This window comes from Salvelinus fontinalis, chromosome 19, assembly GCF_029448725.1.
Source record: "Salvelinus fontinalis isolate EN_2023a chromosome 19, ASM2944872v1, whole genome shotgun sequence".
In the NCBI taxonomy this organism is placed as follows: Eukaryota; Metazoa; Chordata; class Actinopteri; order Salmoniformes; family Salmonidae; genus Salvelinus; species Salvelinus fontinalis.
This window is the reverse complement of record NC_074683.1, coordinates 1457805-1478747: the sequence shown is the minus strand read 5'-3', so window position 1 is coordinate 1478747 and position 20943 is coordinate 1457805. Positions and strand designations below refer to the sequence as shown.

The 20943-nt window shown below is 42.9% G+C and overlaps 1 protein-coding gene across 17 annotated transcripts in view; it reads left to right on the top strand.

Moving 5' to 3' along the window:
* caska (calcium/calmodulin-dependent serine protein kinase a) overlaps nucleotides 1–20943 on the top strand; it is a 208365-nt gene that overhangs the window by 174195 nt on the left and 13227 nt on the right. For 13 of the 17 annotated variants that reach the window (XM_055870317.1, XM_055870307.1, XM_055870309.1 and 10 more), the window contains 7 exons: nucleotides 818–898; nucleotides 3045–3233; nucleotides 5303–5381; nucleotides 12819–12904; nucleotides 12986–13054; nucleotides 17948–18022; nucleotides 18906–18941. In XM_055870317.1, the coding sequence (XP_055726292.1) occupies nucleotides 818–898; nucleotides 3045–3233; nucleotides 5303–5381; nucleotides 12819–12904; nucleotides 12986–13054; nucleotides 17948–18022; nucleotides 18906–18941 (615 nt within the window). The remainder of the gene's footprint in view (nucleotides 1–817; nucleotides 899–3044; nucleotides 3234–5302; nucleotides 5382–12818; nucleotides 12905–12985; nucleotides 13055–17947; nucleotides 18023–18905; nucleotides 18942–20943) is intronic. The other 4 variants (XM_055870322.1, XM_055870321.1, XM_055870320.1 and 1 more) reach the window with 1 other exon arrangement.

Here is a 20943-nt window from a genome sequence, read left to right as displayed (position 1 = left end):
TTAAAGCATTTTGGTATTTGACAGAGGGAGACTGGGCAAAGCGTAGAGCTGTCTGTGACTGCATACGTGAGGCTGTAGCTCGACCCATGTAGGCTGTAGCTCAGTGTGTGAGTCTATAAAGGCGTCTGTAGTGTGGCTGTGAGTGTGTTCTCTCTAAAAGAGGTTGTAAAGTTCTGGGTCTGTTCATGTTTTATCTCAAAGTTGGTAATATCCTACTAGTACTGTATGTAAACTGTTTGTATCTGATGATGTTAGGTTTGGGTCTGAGAGGTGTGAATGTCTTTAAATTGATCAGAGATGATGAGTCAATGGATACAACAGTATTGAACACACACACACACACTGATTGATCAATGGTGATGGCACTGGATTCATGTTTTGCGATGAATACACACGTCATACACCTTTCATTTGCCACACACACACACACACCTCTATGCGCCAGACCTCTCCATCGCCTCATTCAGCAGGCAGATGGGACATAGCAGATGCCAAATCAAGTCACTCAGAGGCAGGGGGTGTGACGAAGCCCTAAGGTGGACTCTGATTGGTTAAGAGAAGCCAGGAGGGGGGAGTTCACGGATTTCAAAGTTATGTTTTTACTGGTTGAAGTGATTCTAAAGGGGTGTGTTTTAGGAACTGTGAGAGGGTATGTATGTGTGTATAATCAGGTCAGAGGTTGATGTACTGTGTCACTCAATAGTCCACACATACACTCCTGCGTTTGTGTGGTTGGAACAGGCATTGAGCAGGACTACTTTAACTCTACAGAAAGGCCAACTGACTGACGCCCTGCGCTGTTGTCTCTACCTCACAGGTATTGGAAGAGATCTCTTGTTACCCGGAGAACCACGACGCCAAGGAGCTCAGACGGATACTGACCCAGCCGCACTTTATGGTCAGTGAAACCACACACACACACACACCTCGACTTGGCCTCGACTTGGCTGTGTTTAGGTGCCATGACTGAAGCTATAGCAGAGAGAGGGGGGAGCAGATGAAGGAAGATGGACAGAGAGGGAGGGGGGTAGAGTGACCGAAAGCAAGAGAAAATAAAAAAGGAAGAGGAAGGTTTTTTTTAAAGTTTAATAATGTCAATCCCCCTGTGGGATGCCGTAGGCAAGACTGAAACTCCATGCAGACAGACAGACAGAGAGAATAGTGTGCTAAATCAGGTCCATTACATCTCTAGAGACCCTCACAGAGAAAGAGGGGAACAGAAGAGATAGGAAGACTCCGTAGGTGTGGGTGTGTGTGTGTGTGTGTGTGTGTGTGTGTGTGTGTGTGTGTGTGTGTGTGTGTGTGTGTGTGTGTGTGTGTGTGTGTGTGTGTGTGTGTGTGTGTGTGTGTGTGTGTGTGTGTGTGTGTGTGTGTGTGTGTGTGTGTGTGTGTGTGTGTGTGTGTGATCAGTGACCTCCCTGGTCTTTTGTTCCCAGTGTTAAAGACAGAAAAACAGTCTCACTTCTCAAGGTGCTTTAAAAGCTTCACTGTTAATCTCATCACGTCACTGTGTCTTATCCTCCCCTCTGATCAATGAAGAGGTCAATACAACAAAGAGAGAAGGGGGTGGGGGAAGTGGAGGAGGGAGGAGTCGTCCTCTTATCACCGAGGCATTATTAATCACACACTTCTACAGGATGGATAGAGAAAGAAGGAGAGAGCGAGAGAGAACTGTATATATGTTGGAGTTGTATTGGGACATTTGGAGGAGAAGAACATTAGATTGCAGTTGGAACGGGGGCAGAGTGAGCGATTAGTCAGGAGAGAGAGTGAGAGAAGGAAATGGGGAGAAAGAGGGGTGGAGAATGTGTCTGATGTAATGTATCCATGTGGAGTGGAGCCTGTCTTAGAGGGAAGGGAGGAAGAGAGGGGCCTAGCACTACAGGTTATAGTGTGGAGGGAGAGATGGAAGGGACGTTTTGGAAGGAGGGAGAGATTCTGTGAGGAACGGAGCGGTCAGTGAGTCGTATCTGATTTGGGGCCAGGCTTTACCCAGTCTGACAAGAATGGAGGCATGGAGAGGGGATAGGTGGAGGGAAGAGAGAGGAGGGGGGCAGAGGAGGTGAGACGAGGGAGGGAGGCACCATTAGGTACAAGCAGCCACATTCCTAGAGACACACACACACACACACACACACACAAAGGGAAAGGTATGTGTGTTCCCAGCCTGACACCAGTCTCTCAGGAGCATGCTATTAAGACTGTTGAATTACATTTTTCTATTTTTCTCAAACTCTACTGTTGACCAGATATTCTAGAACTCTGGGGTTGACTTCAGAATGCATTTGTTGGGGAATTCAGTGTTTTTCTCTTGTAACTTGAGTACAGGAGTGTCTAGCTTTTAAGTACCTGTTGTAGTAGTGTAGTTTGCTGAAGGTATAATCATTTTCTGCTAACCTTAATCCTGCCTAATATAAAGTAGTTATGACACTGTTACAGCACTCGTCTATGTTGTGTCCATAGCATTGTTCGACTGAAGGTAGCATGCACTTTACTGCTGAAATCACCTCAGACCTGGGTGTTGAAATAACGTTAGTGGTGGACTGTCACTTTAAAGCCTCTATCTGCGGGTGGGGGGATTAATTATCTTCAAACCCATGAGCCTGCTCTCATTAGTGGGCCCTTGTGGTAAAGTGTGTGTGTGTGTGCGTGTGTGCTTTAACTTTCGATAAGTGCGTGGGATGAGTGTATGCCCTAGGGGAATCCAGTGGCAGGTTAGTCTTTGTTGGGGTTTTATGCTTGCATGTCTTACGATGTTCCTAGTTTTTTGTTAAAGTGCCTCTCAGAAATTCTCTCTGTCATTGAATAAAGCTAGCAGTCTGTGATGGGTGTCTGTATGTAGGTTTTTAGGAGGCGGTAGGGGGTGACTTCTCCTGTTTATGGTATGCTATGAAGCCTTCATGAATATACCGATTGTGTGTGAGAATCTATTACTTGCTGTGTGTCTAGGTGAGCCTTGCTGCAGACCCTTGATGACATTCTGTCTTGCTCCCACTCCCTCCCCCCATCTCCCAATCCCCCTTTTTCTGTTCCCCTGTCTCCAGGCCTTGCTCCAGACCCATGACGTGGTGGCCCATGAGGTGTACAGTGATGAGGCTCTGAGGGTCACGCCCCCGCCCACCTCGCCCTACCTGAACGGAGAATCTCCCGAGAGCACCAACGGGGACATGGACCTGGAGAACGTGACTCGAGTACGCCTGGTGCAGTTCCAGAAGAACACTGACGAACCTATGGTACGACACACACACACAAACACGTACACATGCACGGGCTATATACACACACATTGGGTAATTCGGGTTGACGTGCTCAGTGAGTAGATATATTTACTAGTCTTGATGATCCAATGACGAAAGCTCCATATCATACAAAATATTAAAGTATATTTACCAAATATACATGGAGAATAGCCCAAAAGAAAAAAAGTCTATATCAGGCTTAACCTGTCGTATCTGAAGGGACACAGGTAGAGGGCAGGACTGTAGTCTCCCCTTGAGAAACCATATTGAAGCTATCTAGCAGGAGCTCAAACAGGTACATATAAGCATTTGGCCTCTCTCAGGATCATGCAATTACACCCAATAAACTGGTTCTACAATGTAAAAGGAAATGTCCACATGCATTCGTCTTAATCAGACTTAATGATTATTAATGATATTTAATCTCCTTTCACACCTGGAACAATAATTGTCTTGTATTCAACGTACTGACTCCAAAGTGTGGAGCGCAGGCCACGTAGCCTATTTCTATGCTCACTGAGGCTTTCACACTCCTATTACGCACAACCAGAATGAACGCGACATAGGACACAGACACACGAACTCCGACATAACCCAGGAAATATGAACAAAGGAAACCATACATTGAATGAAATTAAACAGAAGTCTTGCGAACGTTCATGTGCACAATAAACTTGCTCAGTTGTGCACCGGGGCCTCCCTCTCCTCTTTCTATTCTGGCTAGTGCCAGTTTGCGCTGTTCTGTGAAGGGAGTAGTACACAGCGTTGTACGAGATCTTCAGTTTCTTGGCAATTTCTCCAATGGAATAGCCTTCATTTCTCAGAACAAGAATAGACTGACGAGATTCAGAAGAAAGTGCTTTGTTTCTGGCCATTTTGAGACTGTAATCAGACCCCCAAATGCTGATGCTCCAGATACTCAACTAGTCTAAAGAAGGCCAGTTGTATTGCTTCTTTAATCAGAACAACAGTTTTCAGCTGTGCTAACATAATTGCAAATGGGTTTTCTAATGATCAGTTAGCCTTTTAAAATGATAAACTTGGATTAGCTAACACAACATGCCATTGGAACACAGGAGTGATGGTTGCAGATAATAGGCCTCTGTATTCCTATGTAGATATTACATTTAAAAAATCGGCCATTTCCAGCTACAATAGTCATTTACAACATTAACAATGTCTACACTGTGTTTCTGATCAATTTGATGTTATTTTAATGGACCAAAAATGTGCTTTTCTTTCACAAACAAGGACATTTCTAAGTGACCCCAAACTTTTGTTTGTGTGTGTACAGCAAATCAATCTGTTCGCTAGCTTACCTGACCTGTGTTGATTGACAGTTTGCAATGAGAGGACCAAGTGTGCGTTTCACTAGCCAATCTTTTGTTGAATTATACATTTATTTGCACAGGCGATTTTGAGACTACTGTCTCTGGCTGCGTGGAGAGTAATCCACGGATTCTGTGCCACAAATTTAGTGACAAAACATTACAAAATATGGCCAGAAAATTTGAAGTCGAGGCTTGAGGCTCCAAGTCCTAGTCAATTCTCAAGTTATTTTCTATCAAGTCGAGTCTCGAGTCATCAAATTTGTGACTCGAGTTCAAGTCATGTGACTTGAGTCCACAACTCTGCTAAACTCATGGACAATATGAACACATCTGTAAACAATTAATACTATATATGAAAACCTTTTTAAGTTATTCAAGTATAAATGACCAAAGTTACCATATATTTTCTGTTCATTACCAAAATTACCGAAGATTCTGGTAACTTTGGTAAAATACCGGTAGCTTTGCAACCTTAGACACTGCAATTACGCGCTCAAACGCTAACTGTATTTATTATCCCGCACAGCAGTCCCACAAGCACAGTCTTACACAGTCTGTTCTTACACAGACATACACACACACACACTATCGACTCTAGCTTTTTCTCCCTTCTCTTCCCTGTCTGTGTGAGATCAGCCTAGCGCCTCAGTCCCTGAACCTGAGCTTAACCCTATACGACCTTTCTATGACCTCAATGTTTGCTGACCTCTGACCCCTGTCCTCTCTCTCCAGGGCATCACGCTGAAGATGAACGATCTGAACCACTGTATCGTAGCCAGGATAATGCATGGAGGAATGATCCACAGACAAGGTAGCCAGCCATCTCTTTCTATTACACTAGCAGCTATTCTCATTATTACTGGTTATCAGACTATGCTATTATACATTATTACTGCATATTATCACACACACTGTTCAGAACGTCTCCCCAATATGTGCACGTAGCAGGGGATATCTGGACATTACGTTAGAGCTGGGACGGTAAACCGAAAATAATGGACACCAAACTGACCACTTATCGTGAACATTTCGCTGATATCGGTCATCACGATAAATAACCTATAGGGCCCTATTAGAAGAATGTGTTTACATGAAATACATTTGCTAATATGGGGATTGTTAATGGGACAATTGATAGTGTGACCAGAGAGGTTCCGATCTATGCAGTAGCGAGGTGTGGCGTAAACAGAGGAAGAGTCGTCTTTTTTAAATTGCAAAAATAAAAATGATCTATTTACTGTTCACAAAATGGCACTCGGCCGGTTCAAGAAAGGGGAAACAAAATCCTAGCTTGGTTTAGAGCACTTCACTTATATACCAAAGAGTCTTTCGATAACAAATTAAATACTCTTTTGTGACTAGGCTTGGCTTTGGCTCTTCGCTACGGGCATTATTCATGCATGTTATTCGTCTCTTAATCCGTTCTTTGTCTCTCAATGTCGTCTCAATGTTTCCTTTTCTAGTTCTATATTTCTCCTTGTTTCTTTGTCCATGTGTTTCTCTCCTCCCACGTCTCCCTTGTTTCCCTTTTGTCCGTGCATAATTGCCCTGTGCCTTTTTTAGTAAGGGGTGTGTTTGGCGTCGGCCAGGATTCCTTTTAGTAAGGGGTGTGTTTGGCGTCGGCCAGGATTCCCCCCACCCCTCTGACTCCCATTGATCCCTACCCCTCGGGATGGTTCACAATACCTACAACATTCAAAGTAGTAGTTTTAAGGGTGATATAAAAAAACAACTGTGTTGCACATTAATGTTATAAACGTATCATTCAATTTATCGTTATCGCGGTAATTCAGTCAATTTACTGTGATATGTTTTTTTTGTCCATATTGCCCAGCTATACATTGCATTGTCCTGATACTGAAGCATTGGCACCAGTCTACCTTACATACACCTCACACACACACATACAGTTGAAGTCGGTAGTTTACATACACCTTAGCCAAATACATTTCAACTCAGTTTTTCACAATTCCTGACATTTAGTACAGAGTAAATATTCACTGTCTTAGGTCAGTTAGGATCACCACTTTATTTTAAGAATGTGAAATGTCAGAATAATAGTAGAGAGAATGATTTTATTTCAGCTTTTATGTATTTTTTCACATTCCCAGTGGGTCAGAAGTTTACATACACTCAATTAGTATTTGGTTACATTGCCTTTAAATTGTTTAACTGCGGTCAAACGTTTCAGGTAGCCTTCCACAAGCTTCCCACAATAAGTTGGGAGAATGTTGGCCCAATCCTCCTGACAGAGCTGGTGTAACTGAGTCAGGTTTGTAGGCCTCCTTGCTCACATATGCTTTTTCAGTTCTGCCCACAAATTTTCTATGGGATTGAGGTCAGGGCTTTGTGATGGCCACTCCAATACCTTGACTTTGTTATCCTCAAGCCATTTTGCCACAACTTTGGAAGTATGCTTGGGGTCCATGTGCATTTGGAAGACCTATTTGCGACCAAGCTTTAACTTCCTGACTGATGTCTTGAGATGTTGCTTCAATATATCCACATAATTCTCCTGCCTCATGATGCCATCTATTTTGTGAAGTGCACCAGACCCTCCTGCAGCAAAGCACCCCCACAACATGATGCTGCCACCCCCATGCTTCACAGTTGGGATGGTGTTCTTCGGCTTGCAAGCATCCTCCTTTTTCCTCCAAACATAACAATGGTCATTATGGCCAAACCGTTCTATTTTTGTTTCATCAGAACAGAGGACATTTCTCCAAAAAGTACGATCTTTGTCTCCATATGCAGTTGTAAACCGCAGTCTGGATTTTTTTATGGTGGCTTTGGAGCAGTGGTGTCACGTTCCTGACCTGTTTTCTGTTGTTTTGTATGTGTTTAGTTAGTCAGGACGTGAGCTGGGTGGGAATTCTATGTTGTGTGTCTAGTTTGTCTGTTTCTATGTCAGCCTAGTGTGGGTTCTCAATTAGAGGCAGATGGTAGTCGTTGTCTCTGATTGAGACTCATATATAGGAGGCTTGTTTTGTGTTGGGATTTTGTGGGTGTTTGTTTCCTGTCTCTGTGTTTGTTTTGCACCAGATAGGACTGTCTCGGTTTTCACTGTTTGTTATTTTGTTTGTTGTTTGTAATGTTCACTTGTAATTATATTAAACATGTTGAGCACTGGCTACGCTGCATTTTGGTCCTCTCTTTCACCCCAGGAAGAAAGCCGTTACAAGTGGCTTCTTCTTTGCTGAGCGGCCTTTCAGGTTATGTCGATATAGGACTTGTTTTACTGTGGATATAGATACTTTTGTACTTGTTTCCTCCAGCATCTTCACAAGGTCCTTTGCTGTTGTTCTGGGATTGATTTGCACTTTTCGCACCAAAGTACGTTCATCTCTAGGAGACAGAACGCGTCTCCTTCCTGAGCGGTATGACAGCTGCATGGTCCCATGGTGTTTATACTTGTGTACTATTGTTTGTACAGATGAACGTGGTACCTTCAGGTGTTTGGAAATTGCTCCCAAGGATGAACCAGACTTGTGGAGGGCTACATTTTTTTCTGAGGTCTTGGCAGATTCATTTTTATTTTCCCATGATGTCAAGCAAAGAGGCACTGAGTTTGAAGGCAGGCCTTGAAATACATCCACAGGTACACCTCCAATTGACTCAAATGATGTCAATTAGCCTATCAGAAGCTTCTAAAGCCATGACATAATTTTCTGGAATTTTCCAAACTGTTTAAAGGCACAGTCAACTTAGTGTATGTAAACTTCTCACCCACTGGAATTGTAATACAGTGAATTATAAGTGAAATAATCTGTCTGTAAATAATTGTTGGAAAAATGACTTGTGTCATGCACAAAGTAGATGTCCTAACCGACTTGCCAAAACTATAGTTTGTTAACAACAAATTTGTGGAGTGGTTGAAAAATGAGTTTCAATGATTCCAACCTAAGTGTATGTAAACTTCCGACTTCAACTGTACCTCACAAACACATTATACACCGGTAGGAAACAAGCCAGGTCCGTATCAAACACTCGCTGAGAGCAGTTATCCCCTCCAGGTCTCTAGACCTACAGACGGGAGTTAGTGTGGGTTTTCATTATCAGCTCTGTACAAAACGAATCCACATATCATAAAGGGTTAGTTGGAAGTAGTGTCACTGGAGCTGTTCCAGGTCATCTTTATGTCGGTCTATGTGGATTGCGGGATCATACTAATGTGGCTCTTGAGAAGTCAAACACTTCTCCAGACTTTGTGAAATCTGGGCCTACTGTGCATTTGGAAGTATTCAGACCACTTGACTTTTTCCACATTTTATTACATTAGTCTTATTCTAAAATTGATTAAATTGTTTTATTCCCTCATCATTCTACACACAGTACCCCATAACTACAATGCCAAAACAAGTTTTTAGAAATTTTTGCAAATTTGTTAAAAATAAAAAGCTGAAATATCACATTTACATAAGTATTCAGACTCTTTACTCAGTACTTTGTTGAAGCACCTTTGGCAGCAATTAGAGCCTCGAGTCTTCTTGGGTATGATGCTACAACCTAGGCACAACTGTATTTGGGGAGTTTCTCCAATTCCTCTCTGCAGAGCCTCTCAAGCTTGCTGCACAGCTATTTTCAGGTCTCTCCAGAGATGTTCGATCAGGTTGAAGTCCGGGCTCTCGCTGGGCCACTCAAGACATTCAGAGCCTTGTCCCGAAGCCACTCTTGTGTTGTCTTGGCTGTGTGCTTAGGGTCATTCTCCTGTTGGAAGGATCTCTCTGTACTTTGCTTTGTTTATCTTTGCCTCGATCCTGACTAGTCTCCCAGTCCATGCCGCTAAAAAACATCCCCACAGCATGATGCTGCCACCACCATGCTTCACCGTAGGGATGGTGCCAGGTTTCCTCCAGATGTGACGCTTGGCATTCAGGCCAAAAAGTTCAATCTTGGTTTCATCAGACCAGAGAATCTTGAGGTGCCTTTTGGCAAACTCCAAGTGGGCTGTCATGTGCCTTTTACTGAGGAGAGGCTTCTGTCTGGCCACTCAACCATAAAGGCCTGATTAGTGGAGTGCTGCAGGGATTGTTGTCCTTCTGGAATATCCTCCCATCTCCACGGAGGAACTCTGGAGCTCTTTCAGAGTGACCATTGTGTTCTTGGTCACCTCCCTGACCAAGGCCCTTCGCCCCGATTGCTCAGTTTGGCCTGGCGGACAGCTCTAGGAAGAATATTGGTGGTTCCAAACTTCTTCCATTTAAGAATGATGAGGTAAAGGGTCCGAATACTTATGTAAATAAGGTATTTCAGTTGTTTTTTATACATTTGCAAAAATGTCTAAGCCTGTTTTTGCTTTGTCATTATGGGGTATTGTGTTTAGATTGCTGAAAAAATATATATTTAATCAATTTTAGAATAAGGATGTAACATAACAACATGTGGAAAAAGTCAAGGGGTCTGAATACTTTCCAAAGGCACTGTATACAGTCGTGGCCAAAAGTTTTGAGAATGACACAAATATAAATGTTCACAAAGTTTGCTGCTTCAGTGTCTTTAGATATTTTTGTCAGATGTTACTATGGAATAATGAAGTATAATTACAAGCATTTCACACGTGTCAAAGGCTTTTATTGACAATTACATGAAGTTGATGCAAAGAGTCAATATTTGCAGTGTTGACCCTTCTTTTTTAAGACCTCTGCAATCCGCCCTGGCATGCTGTCAATTAACTTCTGGGCCACATCCTGACTGATGGCAGCCCATTCTTGCATAATCGATGCTTGGAGTTTGTCAGAATTTGTGGGTTTTTGTTTGTCCACCCGCATCTTGAGGATTGACAACCAGTTCTCAATGGGATTAAGGTCTGGGGAGTTTCCTGGCCATGGACCCAAAATATCGATGTTTTGTTCCCCGATCCACTTAGTTATCACTTTTGCCTTACGGCAAGGTGCTCCATCATGCTGGAAAAGGCATTGTTCGTCACCAAACTGTTCCTGGATGGTTGGGAGAAGTTGCTCTCGGAGGATGTGTTGGTACCATTCTTTATTCATGGCTGTGTTCTTAGGCAAAATTGTGAGTGAGCCCACTCCCTCGGCTGAGAAGCAACCCCAAACATGAATGGTCTCAAGATACTTTACTGTTGGCATGACACAGGACTGATGGTAGCGCTCACCTTGTCTTCTCCGGACAAGCTTTTTTCCGGATGCCCCAAACAATCGGAAAGAGGATTCATCAGAGGAAATTACTTTACCCCAGTCCTCAGCAGTCCAATCCCTGTACCTTTTGCAGAATATCAGTCTGTCCCTGATGTTTTTCCTGGAGAGAAGTGGCTTCTTTGTTGCCCTTCTTGACACCAGGCCATCCTCCAAAAGTCTTCGCCTCACTGTGCGTGCAGATGCACTCACACCTGCCTGCTGCCATTCCTGAGCAACCTCTGTACTGGTGGTGCCCCGATCCTGTAGCTGAATCAACTTTAGGAGACGGTCCTGGCGCTTGCTGGACTTTCTTGGGCGCCCTGAAGCCTTCTTCACAACAATTGAACCGCTCTCCTTGAAGTTCTTGAAGATCCGATAAATGGTTGATTAGGTGCAATCTTACTGGCAGCAATATCCTTGCCTGTGAAGCCCTTTTTGTGCAAAGCAATGATGACGGCATGTGTTTCCTTGCATGTAACCATGGTTGACAGAGGAAGATCAATGATTCCAAGCACCACCCTCCTTTTGAAGCTTCCAGTTTGTTATTCGAACTCAATCAGCATGACAGAGTGATCTCCAGCCTTGTCCTCGTCAACACTCACACCTGTGTTAACTTCTCTGGGATATGTGGGACGGTAGCGTCCCACTTGGCCAAAAGCCAGAAAAATGTAGCGCGCCAAATTCAAATATATTACTATAAAAATCAATCTTTCATGAAATCACACATGAAAGACACCAAATTAAAGCTACACATGTTGTGAATCCATCCAACATGTCTGATTTCAAAAAGGATTTACGGCAAAAGCACACCAAACGATTAATTTAGCTCAGTACATAGCCACAGAAAAACACAGCCATTTTCCCAGCAAAAGATAGTAGTCACAAAAAGCAGAAATAGAGATAAAATTAATTACTAACCTTTGATGATCTTCATCAGATGACACTCATAGGACATCATGTTGCACAATACATTTATGTTTTGTTCGATAATGTGCATATTTATATACACAAATCTCGGTTTACATTGGCGCCATGTTCAGAAATGCCTCCAAAATATCCAGAGAAATTGCAGAGAGCCACATCAAATAACAGAAATACTCATCATAAACTTTGATGAAAGATACATGTTTTACGTATAATTAAAGATACACTTGTTCTTAATGCAACCGCTGTGTCAGATTTAAAAAAAACTTTGCCTAAAAAGCACACAATGCAATAATCTGAGACGGCGCTCAAACATAACAACATTTCTCCGCCATGTTGGAGTCAACAGAAATATGAAATTACATCATAAATATTCCCTTACCTTTGATCATCTTCATCAGAATGCACTTCCAGGAATCCTAGTTCCACAACAAATCGTTGTTTTGTTCGATAATGTCCATTACTTATGTCTAAGTAGCTACTTTTGCTAGCATGTTTAGTGCCCATGTCCAAACGCTCGCGCAAATGCAGGCAAACTCGGACGAAAACTTTAAAAAGTTATATAACAGGTTAAATAAACTGGTCAAATTAAGTAGAGAATCAATCTTCAGGATGTTGTTATCATATATATCCAATAACGTTCCAACCAGAGCATTCCTTCATGTCTGTAGAAGTTATGGAACACAAGGCGATATCATGAGGAAAGCGCGTGACCAGGAACTGGAAATCTGCCAGACCACTGACTCATTCCCCTCCCATCCGGCCCCACAACACAGCATAAGCTTCATTCCACGTTCTACAGACTGCTGACATCTAGTGGAAGGCGTAGGAAGTGCAAACAGATCCATATCTTACAGGGAATTGAATCGGCGATGAGTTGAACATTGACCAGTCTCAGAATTCTCACTTCCTGTTTGGATTTTTTCTCAGGTTTTTGCCTGCCATATGAGTTCTGTTATACTCACAGACATCATTCAAACAGTTTTAGAAACTTCAGAGTGTTTTATATCCAATAGTAATAATAATATGCATATATTAGTCTCTGGGACAGAGTAGGAGGCAGTTCACTATGGGCATGCAATTCATCCAAAAGTGGAACCTGATCCTAGATCAGCACTCTGAGACGCATAATGAATATTGCAATAAGGACAAACTGGAACAAAAACTGTCTGCCGTGTGTGTTGTAGGAACACTGCATGTAGGAGATGAGATCAGAGAGATCAACAGCATCAGTGTGGCCAACCAGACCGTAGAGCAACTACAGAGGATGTTGGTGAGTGGACATTGTGTGTGTACGTGTGTGTGCTGCGTGCATGTGTACTTAAATGCTGAGTATGTGTGTTTGTGTCCACAGAAAGAGATGCGAGGCAGCATCACCTTTAAGATAGTGCCAAGCTACCGGACACAAGGATCCTCCTGTGAGGTAACGCACCGCCATTTCCCCCTCCCTTCTCTCCTTACCCACATCCTCTGTTGATGTTGTGAATGTTTAAATTCCTGACCCTTTGACTAACCAACCGCCTGCCTGGTGGCTGTGTGTGTTAACGCTTTCTCTCGGGTGAGGTTCTGTGTGCTCTACTGTGTTCTGCTCAAGGCTGGGTCAGACGTGCTGCACACCAATTTTACAACCAAGATACCGGAACCCCCCATAATGCCCCCCACCCTGACCCCTGAACCCTGAAACTCTGTGATCTGGCACCGACCACACACACACACAGACCCCACACCGCTGGCCAGTTAGTCACACAGAGACCAGAATTCCCTGTTGATACTCTGTAATGCCAAGTGGGAGCTAGTGATGATTTAGCCTGGCAAATAACATTCCAGCCTGACCTTCATGAGCAAGTCTTTGTGAGTCTACTGCCCCTCTGTGGCGAGATAGGGATGTGCAGGGATCATTGCTATTACGAATAGTAAGTAGGATAATCATGTTGATTTGATTGCACACTCTATGAGCTCATTGAAGACATTGATGACGGTAATTTGGACTTGTTTATTGTGGAGTGTGAAATGTGATTTTTGTTGTATTGGTTTTACTAGATAGTAACTAGATTGTGTAACCCCATCTCTAATGTAAGGCTGTTGTCGATGTGTAGTACTTGTGACCCCCCACTCATCTCCTGAAATAGCAACAGTTGTTATGTTATGGTGGCTTTGGCGTCTGTCTGTCTGTCTGTCTGTCTGTCTGTCTGTCTGTCTGTGCAGTAGGCATAGTTATGACGTGTGTGTGTGTATGTGTGTGTGTGTGTGTGTCTGTGTGCACGCGCAGAGGCCTCATGCCCATAGGGGGCACAAGGGCACGTGCTCCCTCAGATTTGTTCTGTTTTTACATTTTTTTGACAAAATTAATTACTAAATTAAATTTTAAGGCTAAGTTTTATCATCATTTTTTATATAAAAGTTGTATTTTGCGGCGAGGGCACACTACTGTGTTTTGCTGAGGGGGCACACTACTGTGTTTTACAGAGGGGGCACACTACTGTGTTTTACAGAGGGGGCACACTACTGTGTTTTACAGAGGGTGCACACTACTGTGTTTTACAGAGGGGGCACACTACTGTGTTTTACAGAGGGGGCACACTACTGTGTTTTACAGAGGGGGCACACTACTGTATTTTACAGAGGGGGCACACTACTGTATTTTACAGAGGGGGCACACTAACTACTGTGTTTTGCGGAGAGGGCACACTGACTACTGTATTTTACAGAGGGGGCACACTGACTACAAGACCAGGCAAGCAGAGTACCCTCCTAGTGCTGTTGCGGTGACTGTATTACCACCACACCGGCAGTCATGAGTCATGACCGCAGAAAAATTCCACATGACGTAATCTCCTTTTATATCCTCTGGACATGCCTTTGTAGTACCCAACTAGCTAACTACCATCAGGTCCAAATGGCCTGGTACTCAGGGCTCTATTCTTCCTCTAACCACTCTGACATCAATGCAAATGCCATTGAAAATAACATCAAACACTTATCAAAACAGTAGGCATATCATACTTTTAAAACTCACCTCACTGTGATGATAAAATTTAAGAAAGAACTTCAACAGCAGGTTGAAACAGTGTAAAACATGGTTGTTGTGGATGTTGTTTCAAAGCCAAACACAACACAGCGCTTTCTAAGGGGATGATGATGATTCTTTCAAACCGCTAATGAGCCCAAGCCCCCCCCCCCCCCCCCCCCAAAAAAAAAACGGAATTAAAATTGTGATTGTGCTGTTATACAATACATAGCATACTACCTGATATTAGGCATGGCATAAAAACCTAAAACAAAATGTATTTAAGATGTGGTACATAATTGGTCTAGCCTATACTTCAAAAATGTTAAAATTCGAGTAATCGCCGTTGAGTGTGGGCTGTATAATTATTCATACTGGATGGACTGGTTACCTTATGCTGTATCACATCCAGCCATGATTGGGAGTCCCAAAGGGAGGCGCACAATTGGCCCAGCGCCCTCCGGGGTAGGTCGTCATTGTAAATAAGAATTTGTTCTTAACCTATCTCTGACTTGCCTAGTTAAATCAAATAAAATGAATATGCTACGCTACAAAATGTCTATCCATGAGTCTGGGAGAGAACGTATAGCCCTAGGCGATGCTGTTGGTTCATTGATTGTGCAGGGCGGCTTACAGTTAGCCTACAATTATAGTACATTTGTATTTGATTTTGAATAGGCTAGTAATAGGTAAAAAAATATATTGTATTTTCAGAATTAAGTGAGTGACACATTACATTCAGCTATACAGACTATCACCACCATGCGTTTCCATCTCCTCTCTCTCCTTTACCTTGGTTAAACCCTAACCCGGACGACGCTGGGCCAATTGTGCGTTGCCCTATGGGACTCCCAATCACGGCCAATTGTGATACAGCCTGGAATCGAACCTGGGTCTGTAGTGACGCCTCTAGCACTGAGATTCAGTGCCTTAGAGCACTGGGTCACTCGGGAGCCCACTCGGGTAGCTGAAGGAACAAGGTTGGAGAGCCCATGGCACACAGAGTTTGGGCGGAATATCACCTGTCGGACAGCGAGCGCATGCTCCTCAAACAGTGGTTGATGTGTGGAGTGAAACATGTGTTGTATTTATACAGGGCGTTCAGAAAGTATTCAGACCCCTTGACTTTATCCACGTTTTGTTACGTTACAGCACTATTCTAAAATTGATTCAATTGTTTTTTTTCTTCATTAATATAAACACAATAACCCATAATGACAAAGCAAAAACAGGTTTTCGAAAATAAAATGTATGTATTTAATCCATTTTAGAATTAGGCTGTAGTGTGACAAAATGTGGAAATGGGGAAGGGGTCTGAATACTTTCCGAATGCACTGTATATGTTTTGATTTTCTAAGACGTTCTAAGGTTTGTATCATTCACAACTAAAGTTGCTAAAAAACTCCAAATCTAGCATATAGGACCTGTTTCAAATGATCACTTTTATGCTCAACATAGCTACTTTATAGGTGCACTCGCTTAAAAATAACAAAAAATATGTTTTATTCAGCTAAGTTCAATTATATTCTTCTTACTAAAATCAGATATAATCAAATAATAATAATCAACTAAATGAACAAGCCTAGGCCCATGCGATTTCCAGAGTTGGGTATGGCTGCCTTTTCCTGTTACGCTCCTTGCCTATGGAATAGCCTGCAGACTAAACTTAAACTTGAGACTCTTGTCCCCCTTGCCCATTTGAAATATTTATTGGAGGATTTTTATTTTTGTATTGCTTGTAACTGTTTCGGGTAATGCAAGTTCTTGTAGGGGAATAACCTATGTGTAAATGTAATCTGCTGCTGTATTTTTTTTGTGTTATCTGTGATCTTTTTGTTTGTCTTGTGTATTTTCTTAATCATTGTACCTAAACTGTATGTGTAAACATGTATACGCAGGGCCCAGCTGTAAAAGAGACCTTGGTCTCAGTCTGTGTTCCTTGTTGAAATAAAGGTAGAATAATAGCATGGCGCATAGCCAGGTAACATACAGTAGGCCAACTTATATTCTGTTCTCCTGAAATACATTCTCTTCATATCATAATGTCTCTTAAGACCTGAATAAAACACATCATGGATTTATTGTGATGTTGTAAATTAAATTGGTTTATTAGACTTTTAAAATGTAGATGTTCCAAAGGCGTGCATCAGCGGCTTGTATGCATGGAGCCCTGGAGATGCTAAACCTGTTTATGTTAATTAAAGGTCAATTACTGTGAGACACGCAGTCTTTTATGTGACAATAACCATCTGACAAAATGTCATGACTGCCACAGCCCTACCCCAAGTTAGAGTAGCTTGTCAAACTATCTTAGCTGGCATGCCTGCTGGAAAATTGCTTTACTTCTTGGGTTATGACACTATATACCAGTGTGGTAGGGATGTAAAGATTCATTGATACACATTGGTCCCCATTTAAAATGTTTAAGAGAAAAGTGCTACGGTCCGTGGACGCCAGACCGATCCAAATGTAGCATGCATCGGTCAGAAAATCAATTCAAACGGTATGAATCGTCGGGGCACAAATATTACATTATTTTTACCTTCCGGAAACACCTAATCTTTAGTGACAACTGATGCGTCCTCTCTCCTTCAGTGTCGAAATGCATTTTTTGACAGTCATTGCATGCCAAACAATCCCAGGCAATATCAGTAGCCTAGTCAAACTGCTCACTGTGCCCAGCTTCGCACGCTGACCAACGAGCTGTTCCTGATGTTGCACATCTGCACGACAACTTCAGCATTCAAATGCTAAAATGGCTAGTGTGATATTAGGCTTTATTAGTCGAAGTTCAGGTTCACCATCAGCAATAGTTTTGGTAGTTTTGCTTGATAATTTCACAACGAGGACAGCAATCACTTTTACAATGGCCAAAATCATTTGATTTTGATATTCAAAGTTGTTCTTTGAGTATCAGGTTACATCCCCCCAAGTCTGATTGTGGTAGTGGGTTGATGCCGAGTCTTTCTCATGGTTCAGCTCAGGTGTCTACATAGTACATGCACCATAGACATGCATCATTTAGTCTACTACACCTGTTGTTTATGAAGCATGTGTCAAATATTTTGAGTTTATTTTAAACTCCTAAGGCATAACAGTTCTTAAAGAGTCAGTGTACATCATTAATTAACGTGACAATTGAACAGGTAAAGCGGTGACCTATGCAGAAAAATATACCTGCTAAATCTGGACCACCCCCCCTTATCCTCACGTACTTCTTGTGCCGTCTAAAATAATGGGTGCATGAAGCCCCTGTGCGCGCACGCGTAGGTTTGTGAGTGTGTGTTTGACCTGTGTGTCTTGTTACAGAGAGAGTCCCCCTCCACCTCCAGGCAATCCCCTGCCAATGGCACTGGTCACTCCAGTGTTAACAGTTCTATCTTGGTAAGGACCCCAACCCCTAAACACTCAACCAAACATCGAAACTGTCCCCTTCTCCCTCAAGTCGACCAACCCAGACCTTTCACTCTCTCCCCCAGCTGTTGTCTGTTATCATTGTACTGTATATGTTTTTTCAGTTTGATGAACCCCCTCTCCCATATTTTATGTATTTTTCTTTTCAGTTGTATATCACATTAAGTTATGATGCTGGTTGTTCAGACCAACCATTGACTATAGCCACATTTCCGATATCTCTGTTTACAAATTGGTGTGCTGTAAAACGCTGCCATGTGCTGTAAAAATGCTGCTGTGTGCTGTGCCTTTCTGCTGACAGCCTTTTAGTACGCAGAGGAACTGGGAATCCTCAGTCAGTCACAGAAAAGGCTCAGGTCCTTTACAACTCTGTTCCTATACAACTACCTCCAACCTTATCCACTGCTAGACCTACTTACCTAACTACCTACTCACTCACGTACTTACCTACCTACTTCTTACTTACCTACCTATTTATGAACCTACCTCTTACCTACTTTCTTACTTACTTACTTACCTACCTACCTACTTACGAACCTACCTCTTACCTATCTAACTACGAACTTACCTACCTACTAGCTGTACACCTTGGTATTGAAGCTGCTTTGCTTGCTTTCTGCTTCCTCTCTCTTTGAGAGTGTGAGAGAGAGAGAGACTGCCGATGCTCTTCTCGAACACTCATCAAAGCGCAACTCTGTTTGACTGTCCCCTCTCTCTGTTTAAAACGTTGACAGGAGTGGAGGGAATGTTCATGTCTGTGTGTTGTTGTGTTCCGTATACAGTGTTATGGTTGTCTACATGCCTGTCTCTGGAGTAAACTCTCTCTCTGTCACTGGTGGGCTTTTCTCTACAGGATCTGCCGTCTACCATCCAACCCAAGGGTCGACAGGTGAATACCAGTGCTCTCTACCCCGTAAAACAAACACACACATACACACACTGAACTGTAACTCACAACCCCTCCATCCCTTCCCTAACATTTAACTTCTACACCTCTGTATGTGTGTGTGTGTCACGCGTGTGTGCATGTGTCGTGCGTGTGTGCGTAAGTAAGCATTTGTGCACACGCGCAGTGTGCTTGCGAGTTCACATACTCACCAGCCCCCCAGCCGCCCTCCATTGACTAATTGCCCAGATCAACCCATATGAGTACACTCCGTTCACTTACAATGTTGTTAATATTCTGTGGCTACAGATCTCCAAGCTGAACCGGCATGTGTTTAGAGCAGGATAGTGCCTGCTGTGTCGGAGTCTGGCGTAGTGGTTAGCCCACCAGACTCCGGACCACATATACACCCGGCGACATGGGTACGAATCCTGTCTAAGCCCTTTATCTCTGTCTCCTTCTGTATCTGTCTACATTCCAACTTTCACTGTCTGTAAAACAATAAAATACCCCCCAAAACATATATTTTTAAAGAATAGTGTATGTTAGACTGGATAGTGGAAAATATGTAGAACTACTGTAAGCTATGACCTCTCCCGAAGACTACTGGATATTGGCCTCAATCCGAAACACATTAGACTCCGAATCTGCTCCAGCTGCTCAGACATGTGACCTAAAAAGAGCACAGGCTGAATTCAAATTGATTCAATCCGATCCGATGCTTTTTGACGAGTTATTATTAAGATTTTGAAAGATTCCACCTGGTCCCATAACTCTTGAGTTGAACTCCCCTGTGCTAGAGAAAATGTTCTGTCTGGAAAGGCTGATACATTTGAATGAAACTAGACTTCAAATATACAGGCAGGTCCATAATTATTGTCACTCTTGATAAAGATACAGCTATTTTTCCCTAAATCAGTTATCTCATATTCTATTCACATTCTGTTCATATTCTCCTGGATATTATTTTACCTTCCAATTAAATCATAATATAGTCACATGGAGTGAGTTGTCCATCAGTCTGTCTGTCCATGGTCTATGTCCAGCCTTGATAAAATAAGCCAGAGCTTCAGACATCCAGTACTACCCCCCCCCCCCCCCCCCCCCCCACCCTGGTTCCTCTCGCTCCCCAGCTCCCCTGCCTAGCCCAGGGACTCAGTGGCGTGTCACCAACACCCAGATCCTCCCCTTAAGACATAACAGATTGTGATTGGGCATTCCAAAATCAGATCATTTAGTAGACTGGTGATCACCAGCCCTGGTCCTTGATGGCTACAGGGTAGTACAGGTTTTTGTTCCAGCCCAGCAATAACACCCCTGACTCTACTTATCAAGGTGTCTATGATTATTGTTGATGGCTAGTAGATATAGTGCATGCTGGTTTGGGATTTAAGTCTGCTCACCCTGTGGGCCTATAGGACGATAGCTGGTGACTAACTGTGTAACTCAAGAGTATATACCCAGTTAGTAAGGATAAGTACAATCCTAGCTGTAAACTAAGGACAGAGGCATTGTTAAAACAGTGGTCATAACCCTCCATCACCCTCTATTGTTGTCTTTGTGAACCCCAAACCAAAAGAAACACCATCACTGTCTGTCTGTGTAGACTCAAACACCCATCCTAAACTCATATACCAACGGAAACCCAACAAAGACTTTAGCTTAATCTAATAAACTTAAGCAAAGGCTGAACCTAACCAAGGATAGTGACATTGCATACATGCAGTGTGTAGATTCCACCGGTAGAGGCCGCCCACAGTAGCACTGTCTCACAGAGACATGGCTGCAGTTACAGCACTGAACTGCATAGTCACACATTAAACAGCATTACACAGTCATTCTCTACTCAGATAACTAAGATGCATGCATAGGCGGGATTGGACAGTTTTTTGTTGGGGGGGGGGGGTCCTCCTATAATCTCGCCCATCACTATGTGACATAATCATCAAATATGACCATTATGTTTGAAACCCATAACATAGATCACTGATCTGACCGTGTTGGA